The 13,387-nt window shown below is 36.4% G+C and overlaps 1 protein-coding gene across 3 annotated transcripts in view; it reads right to left on the reverse strand.

Moving 5' to 3' along the window:
• LOC129235200 (uncharacterized) overlaps window positions 1-7,534 on the reverse strand; it is a 138,446-nt gene extending 130,912 nt beyond the window's left edge. For 2 of the 3 annotated variants that reach the window (XM_054868907.1, XM_054868905.1), the window contains exon 1: window positions 7,443-7,534. In XM_054868907.1, the coding sequence (XP_054724882.1) occupies window positions 7,443-7,469 (27 nt within the window). In that variant the 5' untranslated portion in view covers window positions 7,470-7,534. Of the gene's footprint in view, window positions 1-6,224; window positions 6,283-7,442 lie in introns of those variants that run through there. The other variant, XM_054868906.1, reaches the window with a different exon arrangement.
• Window positions 7,535-13,387: the final 5,853 nt, after the last annotated feature.

Here is a 13,387-nt window from a genome sequence, read left to right on the forward strand (position 1 = left end):
CCAAGAGTACTTTGAAGGCATGAATAGCTCTAATATCCTCACACCTGTCGGCATTACTATGCTTCATCCACAATACAGTCAGAACAAGGGGGGAAAATGCATCAAATTTTGAAACATAAAATATGCATGAAACTCTGTGCGCTTAAAAGTAAAATGTAATGCATAATTTTCACCTTTCAAAGAATTTTTTTTGATCATATTTGGATTTGAACAGTCAAAAAAGAAAAGAAAGAAATTAGTGTTGGAAAAGACTTCAGAACTTGTCTTTTCATTTGAAACTTTCATTAAAACATTTTTTAAATAGTTTAGCTAAAGAAATTATTTTGCCCAAATGTATGAAACCAGGAGAAATAAAGTCTGTAATGAACCACATAATGATTTTCTTAAAACCTATTCTTTCTATTATTAGTATGAGTGTTGTCATTGATACATAAGGTAATTATTACATGATCTACAACTTTATTTAGCTTTAAACAAAATGTTTGTTTATCTTTTGGTTTTATAGTATTTAATATCTATCAGACTTGTGATTCATTTGGGCAGTTCTCAAAAGGTGGGAGCAAACACAGACCTCAACTTTGAAGCTTCAACACCAAATAACTTTCATTTTAATTAACTCAAAAATTTTTGAGTTAAATTATAATACTGTATAGAGACAAGAATTGACATAAATTATGGAAAAAATGCTCTTTAAATGCCCTTAAAAAAATATTTTCTTTGCTAAAAGGCGCAATTTTGGACATACCAAAACGTTAACTGAGCAAATGTACCATTAAAGAAAAATTTTTTAAAATTATTTCCATACGTTTCAAAAAAAATTTAAAGGTATTAATCTTACACTGAATAATTTTTTGTTAATATTTTACACAAATAACAAAAGTAAAGACAGAATATTCACTTTGTAAACGATTTTAGAAAATAGTAAGTTTGAAATTTGATGCATGTCCAAAATTTACGATCTTTAAAATGCTATTTTTTGAGAACTAAGTATATGATGTTTTCATTTTAAAGGTGTTTATCGAGCCTCGGAATAAATTTTTAATTGTTTAAAAGTGTTTTTATAAGCTTTTATGCAGTATCTTAGAAGAAAAATAATTTTTTTTAAACGTACATGTGAGATGTCCAAATGGCGTTACGATCTTGAAGCCGATAATTCTGTCCATTTATTCATAATTTTTGATGATCTACTGTCTTCTAACCTCAATAAAAAACGTTATTATAATGTTATCTTCTTTAATCCATTGGTATTCTGCATAATTAATATGTTACACATTGAACAATACATAAATTACAGTAGAAACATGGCTGCTTATGATCGAACTGAAAGCCATTTTGCGCTAAAATCGCCAAGCAAACCTCCGTTGGCGACAACACAGTATACGATAAGCTAAAGGTTACCAGAGGGGAATTCCACTTTGACAAATGTAGTTTATCGTCAGCTGTACCAGTTTTGGCGACTTTATCACCTGCGCTAGCAATTTTTTTTTTTTTTTTCCCGCTTTTATTATTTTAGAATTCTTTTTCTCTTATTTCTTTTGGAAACATAATTTAACGATCTCCAAATAGAAATACGAATTTCTTTCTTCAATAATTTTTTTTAGACATCATTTTAATTCTTATGACATTAGAAAAAATATTCATTATTAAAACTGATGTCACTTTTTACAATTGTATTATTTTTAATTTGAAGCTTTTTTTTAACTTTGCATCAATTTCTTCAAAATCATTCCAAAACTTTATTAAATGTAAGGAGCAGCATGTATAGCCATTCAAGTATTTCATTAATATCCTCTTTATTATTAAATTGCAAAATTTAAAAAGTAGTAAATAAAATTTTCATTGGAAAAGTTAAAAATCAGATTAACAATTGTCAAAAATGGTGAAACTTACATTATGATGATGTCCAAAATCCGTTACCTACAGGAAAACAATGTCCAAAATCTGTTACCTACAGATTGCTGATTTAATTTGCTAATTAACAATTTTTACAAATACCTGCTGTCTTTTCATGTTCATATATTGTGTTCTAGGTATGCATACTATAGAATAAAATCAAAATTGATGTCAAATTTGAAAATTTTTGAAATTGCTCAAAGTTAACTTTTTTGTTCCCACCTTTTGAGAACTGCCCATTTGTAGATACGGCAAAATCATTTCCACGTACACAAATTATCCTTAAGGATGAAAAATATTTCAAAAGTTTTCATTCCTGGTCAACTACAATTAATCATGTCTTAATTCTGATAATTCTCAACTGCTTAAAAAATAAATGAATAAACTTTACAAATTACAAAAATAACAATAATAGTTATTAACTCTGGGGTGGCGATTCCATTACCCCCACCCACAGAATGAAACCCCATTCACAGAGAACAAAAGACTCCATTAAAAAACACCCCTTTAAATATCTTAATGGCACCTTATTCACCATGCCCCCCCCCCCCCCCCGTCCCACTTGGGTGATCAATCTGGTCAAGCTAGTATGAATTGTTATGTGAAAGAAAGAAAGGAAATATTTCTTTTCCTCATGATACCACAAGAATGCCATCATGAAATTTTGCATAAATTTTGCTAAACTAAGACTAAATAAAATAATTTTTTTTCAAAAAACTTCAAAATTTCGATTGAGTTTTTTTGAAATTTTAAAATTTTTTATAAAAAAATTTAAAAAAATAAAAGGTAGAGTAGCTGGTCATATCACATATTTTATAAAACCTCATTAAATAACTGAACAAAACTACCAGTTTCAGCTCTTGAAGTCAAATAGATTTTTAATTACGACCTTTTTAAGATTACAGTCGGATCCCGACTTACACGAGGGATGCGTTCCAAAACCCTTCTCTAAGTCGGAATTTCGCGTTGTGGAAACAACGTACGTAAAAATTTTTTCATAAGCATATCCAATTATTTCAGACATGTGTTAACACCCCTCAAATTGTTTCAAATCATTGCTTAGCTATATATTGCCGTGTGTTTAATAAAGAACTGACTTTTTACTGTATTTTAGAAAAAACGTTACTATTTAACATGATTACTCTGTTGCAGGGTTGGCTTTCTGCCGGCAGAAACTAGTTTTTGCCGTGCCAGTGGCAGAAACTGGTTATAACCGGTAAAAACCGGCAGAAACTGGCAAAAACTTAAAAATGTCTTTAATAACTGAAGTAATTAGTAAATTATATTTAATTTCTTTAAGTAAACTAAAAAATTAAACATTATTTCATCATTAAAAAAATAAAATCCCATGCTTGTGCCCTTGATTTAGTTCAGAAAGGGAACTTTCCAATTGCAGAGGCTCATAGTATTTGGATTAATTTAACAAAGGATACAAAATCATACAGGGGGTGCTTAGGAAAGAGGTGTGACATACAGAATTAAATGGGCATCACTGATTGTAATTTGCTCACTTATATGCTTTCTCTAAATTGTTTGTGATTGAAATTATCATGTCATGTGCTTCAAGAAGAAAGTGCCAGAATTTTACTTGCCTAAATATTGTACCTAATGTCACAGCTATGCAAAACAAATTGGCCCCATTTCTCAAAACTTATTTTTCTAGTCAAATTTTTACCACAACCACAGTTACTCTTTACATGGTGGACCAGTTATACAATAGATGAAAGTTTCACGAACATTGCTTGCTCCTGTGCATTGTCTGCTAGCTCTTCTCTGTTTTAAGAATATTCTAAAATTTCTCATTTGTGCGTAGTCAATTGAGAACCTGTTTAGATTTTTGAAGTCACCTTTTCTAAGAGTCAATTGCAGGGTATAAACAATGTAACATTTGATTTTGAATTGTGATAATTTTGTAACTAAATTAAAGTACTTTGGTTAACAATTAATTGTTTTTCCCATGCATTTTCTGTTGTATATCAAGAATTAATTTTTCATTTTGTGAGTTTTTGCTGGTTTCTGCCGCAAAGTGGCAGAAAGTGGTTTTTGCCATGCCAGTTTTAACCGGTTTCTACCAGTGGTTTTAACCTCCTCGGCAGAAACTTGCCAACCCTGGTTGTAACGGGATCCGACTGTATTCAGTAATGCAAAATTTGTGACTTTGTCAAAACTTTAAAAATTTATAACTCACCAACAAATGATTAAAAAAATCCAAAACGGTATATTTTCCCTGTTATGCTAATACTCCATTTGAGCCAAAAATCAGCAAAATCTGAAGACATGAGATTTTGGCCATTGGTTGATTTGATGTGGAATTACCCTTTGCTGTTTTTTTCTCTTTTACGAAATGGCGGATTTTGTGCAGAATTTTAGTAGGCTGTAACCAGGGTTGGCAGGTTTTTGCCGAGGTGGTAAAAACCACTGGTAGAAACCGGTTAAAACCGGCATGGCAAAAACCCCTTTCTGCCACATTTATGGCAGAAACTCAAAAAATGACATAAATGCAACTCCTGACATACAATAGAAAATGTATAAGGAAAATAATTAAATATTAACCCAAATACAATTTATTTACAACACTATCACCATTCAAAATCAAATTTTACATTGTTTTCCCACTGCAGCAGCCTGTAACAAAATAAAAGTTTTGACGCTGTTTCTAAACCTAACCAATTTCCCAATTTGTTGTGCACAGAGGAGAAATTTGAGAAGGTTCTTTCAATCCCAGCAGAACTAGCTGGAATTATCATCAAAGAACAAGCAAGACTCACATAACTTTCATCTATAGCACATTTTTTCAAACTGGACCACCATGTGGTATTTGGAGTAGTTGTTACAACGTGATTGGAAAAATAGGTTTTGGGAAAAGGGGCCAATTTGTTTTGTAAAGAAATGGTATAAGGTACATAATCAGGGTTAATATTTGTGAGTAAAGTGCGGGCACTTTCTTCTTGATTACATGATAAATTTACTCCCAAATACTTTGGATGGAGCATATAGGCGAGTAAATGATTATCAGTAACTGCTTGATTAAGCTCTTTGAGAATAGCTTTGTTCAGTTATATTAAGTGTAAAATGAGAAGTTCTTGAATTTTAGAGTTTAATGAAATAAAACAAATCTGTATTTATTTAAATATTTGATATATATATATATATATATTTCACTTTATATTAAATGCAAACAAAATAATTATAAACAACAAACTGAAAAATTTGTTACTTACAACATTACAAGGCTAACATTTCGAACACATAGCAATTTCAACTATGATAAATTTTACTTTGCTTTTAAATGTCAGTTTTGTTATTTAACATATTTTTACACTAATTATTAAATAACTATTATATTAAGTTTTTGCAATGACGAAATGGAGTTATATTTTTTATTTTACTTAATTGCCTGTCATTAAGTAATTACTAGAGCTATTTAAAAAGTTTTCTAGTTTTTGCCAGTTTCTACCAGTTTCTGCCGGTTTTTACCGGTTATAACCAGTTTCTGCCACTGGCAGGGCAAAAACCAGTTTCTGCCGGCAAAAAGCCTACCCTGGCTGTAACTGAAGAAAAAAAAATTTTCTTGCAAAATCCTTTAGGGATATTTCATATGTCCCTTAATTGTAACTACTATAATTTTTTCAAAAAAATTGGTGATGGTCATATGACACTTTTCATACCTGCCTGTCTGATTTGAAATGGAATGACTCGTATGTGTCTGCTATTAGTTTTGTTCATTTGTATTTTAAAAATATATTTTCTGAGTATACTGAGTGCATATCCTAGACTTCAGCCTTTGCCGAACCCTTGAAAAGTCTGAAATGTTGCTCTTGCTTAATGCCCCCAAAATCACTATATCATAGGATGCCTTAAGATCCCAAAGCTCCTTCTTGGTTGCATGCCTGGGTAGAAGCTGGCGATTAGGAAGCAGAGAAAAAAAAGTTGATTTCGCAAAGAAATTTCAAGTTTTGCTATATGCAATTGTGGTGTCTTATTTTTAATGATATGGAGCCTTTCACTCCTTTGCTCTTGTGATAAGTGGATGCAAAATTTTTTAAACACACATTAAGACTGATAAAAATAAATCAATAAATAAATAAAACATCATTTCTACGTGAAGTATTACTACACCAGAAACGAAAACTTCGTGCCTATAGTCTGGTTACGCCAACACTATCACACACACACAAAGACTAAAAATTTTTAAAAACCAAATTTCCATACATGAAGTACAGTAGAACCCCGATAATTCGGATTAATTGGGATCCGACGCAATCCGGAATATCGAAAATCCAGAGAATAAAAAAAACATAAATAAAATAAAGAATATTACTGAAAATCACCTTTATGGGAAACATGTAAACAGTAAAAATGTTTATTTTGTTATTATTAATCTTCTGCTGTGACACTAGTTTGATTACATTCTCTCTGAATGGAGAAGTTGGATTCTAGTCAACAGACCCAGCATCTTGGAATCTTCTTATCATGGCTTAAGGCATTCTGCCAAAAATATTTCAGACTTTTTTATTCAGGATACGAGAATTAACCCTCTCACGGGCAAGACCATGTTGTGTCGTTCTTTCAGTTCCATTTTCTCAGCAATATAACTTTAGAATGAATTTTTTTCTCTATCGAGGAAAAAAAATTGATTCAAAAGTTGCATTGCCAAGAAAAGGGAACTCAATCAATGACATAACAGTCTTCCCCGTGAGAGGGTTAAATAAATTAATATTATGGAAAATTGACAATTCCTCCTTAAATTTAAAAAAAAAATTGATTGAATCAATCGATCCGAATTATCCAGACTAATGGGGTCAGAATTTGTGGGGTTCTACGGAATAAAGCAAGCAATATAATGAAGTTTAGAATACAGATCGACGTTGATAGGAGCAGGTGCCTGATTAGAGTTTAGTCACTTTTTCGTTTCACTTAAAATTTTTTCACCTTAAAATACTGTCTCGTATTGTTGTAAAATATTGTTATTTGTTGGAATACGGGACCTAAGCCGTCCTGTATGGAAGTTCCCTGGGGCCCAGGACAATTTTTCAAATTACGGGACTGTTCCTTGATCCGGGACGTCCGGCAAGCCTGATTACAACATTGATGAGCAAAATTCCACCTCCACCATGCAGAATACAGCAGTGGAGATGGGGCACGTTGGACCGGTCTAAATATTTATATTACTATTCATATTTATTTTATTTTATGACAGACAAATTGCACCTATGGTCCTACAAATCCTATAATGAAATCAAATGGTAAAGTTCCCGTTCTTGTCACGTCCAAAAACGGAACTTGTAACGGGATATGCACCTTACTTTTGTAATAATGACAACAAAAGTATTTGACAGATTTTCCTATAAGACAACTTTGAATACATAATTCTGAACAAGTTTTGGTTTTCTATGCTTAATTCCTCACAATGAAGAAAAAGCTCTGAAATTTTCATTTCCTCTAACGACTAGTAAATGAAATTTTTTATCGAATTTGTGACAAATGATGTATTATTCGACCTACGACTTGAATTTCACTTTTTATCACAAAAGCTCAAAAAGACTTACTTTGGCCATTTCGCCTATCTGGAACATAGAACAAATAAATGATGGAATGGAACCAGTGAGCCAGCCAACATTTGTTTACAGCGATAATTTTCGTCTCTTTGGCAACGAGAAATCTAGCCAAGGAGGATAGGATTAAATGGAGATGCCCTCATTGCAAGTGCGAAGTCGGAAGTACTTGAAATGGCCAATGGAGTGCATTAGAGTCCCTATAGTAAAAATGTCACTTCCGCTAGCGCTGGCTCAGTGTAATATTCAGCTGGCTCAGTGTAACAGCAAAGTATTCGATATGTCGAAATTGTGGAAAAAAAGGACATTTCCAGAGATCATGTAAGTCCCCATTTCAACAAGGCAAATCACACACAATCCAGTGCTTCGTCCTACCTCCTCGCTTCTGCTTCTGTCTTCCCCCATTGCCTTCAAAAATCGGTCACTCAAGTGGAAATTAATGGAGTGAAGCTAAATGCACTCATAGATACTGGGAGCTCTTTAAGTTTTATCAATGCGTTGCATGTTCAGAGATGCCGCGCAGAAGTGAACCCTTACTATGAAAAGATAACGATGGCGAATTCATCGTTGACCACGGAAGTTTCTGGTTGTTGTACTGTTTCAGTCAAAATGCAAGGTCATAAATACAACAATGTGGAGGCATTAGTCATGCGAAACTTGTGTGTAGACTTTTTAATAGGTCACAACGTATTAAGTGATCATTCGTCGGTAGAGATTGACTTTAGAGGAGAGAGACCTCCTTTACGTATATGCTCCCTGGCCGTAGCCTTAGTCCCACCTGTTTCGTTGTTTTCAAACCTTACGCCCGACTGTAAACCTATCGCTACTAAGCCCAGGAGGCAAACCAATGAAGACAAGCAGTTCATTGCTTCTGAAATAATTAAGCTCATGAGCGAAGGCGTTATAGAACCCAGCAACTCCCCTTGGCGAGCTCAAGCATTTGTTGTCAAAGGAGACACTCATAAGAATCGCATGGTAATAGACTACTCACAAACCATAAATAAGTTTACCCTTCTGGACGCTTACCCTCTTCCAAGGATTGAAGAATTAATTTCCGAAATCTCTAAATATGAAATCTTCAGCACAATAGATTTGAGGAGCGCCTACCATCAGGTACCAATCAAGGACTCTGAGAAGCAGTATACTGCCTTCGAAGCGAGTGGGAAACTCTATCAATTCTTGCGTGTCCCTTTTGGGGTCACTAATGGTGTAGCCAGTTTTCAGAGGACAATTGATATGATTATCGCAAATGAAAAACTAGAGGGTGTTTACCCCTATTTAGATGATGTAACGGTCTGTGGTAAAACTCAAACTGAACATGATAACAACCTACAGAGATTTTTAGCTGCAGTAAAGAAGTACAACTTAACCCTAAATGAAGAAAAGTCCCAATACTCGGTGAAATGTATCAAGTTACTGGGTTATACCATTTGCAATAAGGAGATTAAACCTGATCGTGATAGATTGGCTCCCTTAATGGATATGCCTGTGCCCAGAGACACGGCCTCTTTACAGCGAGCTCTAGGGATGTTCGCACATTACTCTCGCTGTATCGCCAGCTTCTCAGAAAAAATACGCCCTCTCTTGAGCAATGGACCTTTTCCTTTATCTAAGGAAGCTGTGACAGCTTTCAACTCTCTAAAATCTGATATAACCAATGCATCACTAGCTGCAATCGAGGATAAAATTCCGTTCAGAGTTGAAACAGATGCCTCTGAATTCGCAATCTCGGCTACACTTAGTCAAGCAAATCGACCTATTGCATTCTTCTCCAGAACCCTCAGCCCATCAGAAAGAAAGCATGCCATCATTGAAAAGGAGGCATATGCTATTGTAGAGTCTTTGAGAACATGGCGACATTACCTGATCGGCAGACACTTCGAGATTTTTACTGATCAGAAATCAGTTGCTTTTATTTTTGATCAGCATCATAATAGTAAGATAAAAAATGAAAAGATTATGCGTTGGAGACTGGAACTGGGATGTTTTAAATATGACACCATCTATCGACCTGGTAACAAAAATGTAACAGCCGACGCTCTTTCGCGAGTAAGTGGTGCTTCTGTCCCTCAAGTAGATTTGAATATGTTGCATGACTCTTTGTGCCATCCTGGCATTACGAGAATGTACCATTGGGTGCGAGCAAAGAACTTACCTTTTTCTCTAGAAGACATCAAAAGAGTTATAAACTCATGCAAATGTTGTAATGAAGTAAAGCCTCGCTTTTGCAGGGACGAAGGCAAGTTGATAAAAGCAACTTCTCCTTTTGAAAGGTTAAATATTGATTTCAAAGGACCTTTACCAGCTGTATCAAGGAACCGTTTCCTCCTTACGGTTGTGGATGAGTTCACCAGGTTTCCTTTTGCGTTTCCATGTTCGGATGTATCTGCTGCCACAGTTATTTCACATCTCCAGAACCTTTTCTCGATTTTCGGAATGCCTGCCTATATACATACGGATAGAGGGTCATCATTTATGTCCAGTGAACTGAAAAGCTTCTTGACCTCGCTTGGTATTGCTACAAGCCGTACCTTGCTGTTAAATCAAAAAATATTGCAATAGAACGTTGGGAGGAGGTATTGCAGCAAGCACTACATTCAATTCGCTCTCTGCTGTGCACTGCCACCAACTCAACACCTCACGAACGTCTTTTCATTCATGCCAGAAGATCATTCAACGGTCGGTCTTTGCCTACTTGGCTCTCCCGCCCTGGTCCTGTTCTTTTGAAAAACCATGCAAGAGCCAACAAGTATGAGCCAGTTGTGCAAGAAGTCCAGCTTATTGAAGCAAATCCTGAGTACGCTCATGTAAAATATCCTGACGGACGCGAAACCACTGTTTCTTTAAGACACTTAGCTCCAAGAGGGGATGAGGACTCTACTTGCGACGATGAGTCGAATCATCTTTCCCCACCCCGTCAGAATATCAAACCGACTGATGATCTACCAGAAGAGGCGACCCAACATACTACATTGGAAAAATCTTCATTATCGCTCAGCTCTCCAGAATATCATAAAGGAACGCCACGCCACCGTTTCGCAGAATCAATGAATGATGAAGTTGTCTTTCGCTCTACCAGAGAAAGGCGCCAACCATCCTATCTGGCTGACTATGTAACAGGCTGAGAGCTACAATCTTGTTATAGACTGTAAAAATTAATTAGGAGGGGGTGAATGTAATATAATACTTGTTTACGCTATTTGGCAATACTGATTTTAACTAAATTAATTGGCAACAATAGCTTTTGTTCTTTTGTCATTTTATGTTTAAAGAAAGCTTAGTTAATTTATCTAGCTTGGTTTTCAGTAAATAAAAGCTTTATTCTTTAAGCCTACTTACGTTGTAATGATTATTTATAACACTCAGTGACGTCATCCTCTTTGCTTTCATTCCCATGTTATTCCTACGGAAACGTTGAGTGAGATCTATTTTTGCCAAATTAGAAGATATCATTCAAATTTCTTGGCATTGAAAAGCGCTTATTTGGATTCCAGGTAAGTAGAAGTATTAAATGCAACAAGTTTTATGTCATTTTCGGTTCTGTTTTTTTGAGCAATCACGATTGCTTATTGTTCTCACTTGACCGTCCTTGATGTTCCGGTTCCTTTTTCAGCTTGGACCAGGCCTGCAGCACCACCGTCCACCGGCGGCGGCGCGGCTGGTCCTGAGCACTTTCCCCCGGAATCCACTTTTGCTGGACGGTGGCGTCCATGTCCTACACACACGAACGCCTACACACACACACGAATGCCTACACACACACACGAACGCCTACACACACACACACGAACACCTACACACACACACACACGAACGCCTACACACACACGCGAATGCCTACACACACACACACGAACGTCTACACACACACACGAAAGCCTACACACACACGAACTTCTACACACACACACGAACGCCTACACACACATGAACGCCTACACACACACGAACGCCTACACACACACGAACGCCTATACACACACACGAACACCTACACGCAAACGCACGTACACAACACTCACTTACACACATGCATACATACACTTACGCACCCACACACATGCGCCTACACAAACACACACGCTAGTGATTGCGAAAAACATAATTTGAATTCAAGATGCCAAAAATTCAAATTAATTTTTTTTTTTTTTTTTTTTTTTTGAGCAATCACGATTGCTTATTGCTTTCATTTGACTGTTTTTGGCATGCTATCACTTTTCCCACCACCTCTGCCAGCACCAACCGTCGCGTCGGCCGACCTCACGATGCTGCTACTCTAGCGAAAACCGTCTCCAGGTTGCATCCATATACTACACACACACACGCCTACACACACGCACCAACACACACGCACACACAAACACATACACACACATACACAAACACCACCATACACACACGCATGTATACAGACACCTACACATACACACAAATACACACAACTTCCCACACATTCATGCCTGCACACAGACACAAACACATATGCTTACACACACACATACACATACCCCGCCCCCACGCACACAGACACAAACACACATGCCTACACACATACACATACCCCCCCCCCACACACACACATACATACAAACACACTCTCGTGATTGCGAAAAACATAATTTGAATTCAAGATGACAAAATTCAAATTATTATTTTTTTTTTTTGAGCAATCACGATTGCTTATTGCTTTCATTTGACTGTTTTTGGCGTCCTATCATTTTATTTTTCCACCGCCACCCTCCGCACCATCACCGTCAACCGGCTCCTCACGATGCTGATCCTATAGCGAAAGCCGTTTCCAGGTTTCGTCAGTATCCTACACACACGCATACATAAACTACACACACACACACACACAAAAACATACACACACATGCACACAACTACCCACACATTCATGCCTGCACACAGACACAAACACACATATGCCTACACACATACACGTACCCCCAACACACAAACACACATACCCCCACACACAAACACGCGCCTACATACACAACTACACACACAGAAACCTACACATACACACAACTATCCGCACATTCATGCCTGCACACGGACACAAACAAATATGCCTACACACACATACACCCTGCACACAAACACATATACCCCCCACACACGCCTACATACACACACTCGTGATTGCGAAAAACATAATTTGAATTCAAGATGTCAAAATTCAAATTAACTTTTTTTTTTTGAGCAATCACGATTGCTCATTGCTTTCATTTGATTGTTTTTGGCATTCCTATCATTTTATTTTCCCACCGCCACCCTCCGCACCATCACCGTCGACCGGCTCCTCACGATGCTGCTCCTATAGCGAAAGCCGTCTCCAGGTTGCATCCATGTCCTACACACGCGCGTACATACACAACTACACACGCATACACACACACAAACACATACACCTACACGCATATACACATACACACAACTACACACACATTCATGCCTGCACACAGACACAAACACACATGCCTACACACACACATACCCCCCCACACACACACATTCATACACACAACTACCCACACACTTATGCCAGCACACAGACACAAACACACATGCCTACACATACACATACCCCTACACACAAACACACACGCCTACATACACACACTCGTGATTGCGAAAAACATAATTTGAATTCGAGATGTCAAAATTCAAATTATTTTTTTTTTTTTTTTTTTTTTTTGAGAATTGAATAAAAGTCTTGTTCGTGTTTGCTGACTGATGTACTGAACCACCATGTTGCACGTGGTATTACTATCATTATTGCAAGTTTTCCTTTCGTGAAAAACTATTTGAATTTCTGAAATTATCCCCTTATTAGATGAGTTGGAGTCATCAAATAATCCGTATTTCACGAATTTAGTGTGTGTGTGTGTGTGTGTTTTTCCCCTAGTTTCAGAAATCTTTGTTCACGTTCG

This window comes from Uloborus diversus, chromosome 2 (assembly GCF_026930045.1).
Source record: "Uloborus diversus isolate 005 chromosome 2, Udiv.v.3.1, whole genome shotgun sequence".
Lineage (NCBI taxonomy): Eukaryota > Metazoa > Arthropoda > Arachnida > Araneae > Uloboridae > Uloborus > Uloborus diversus.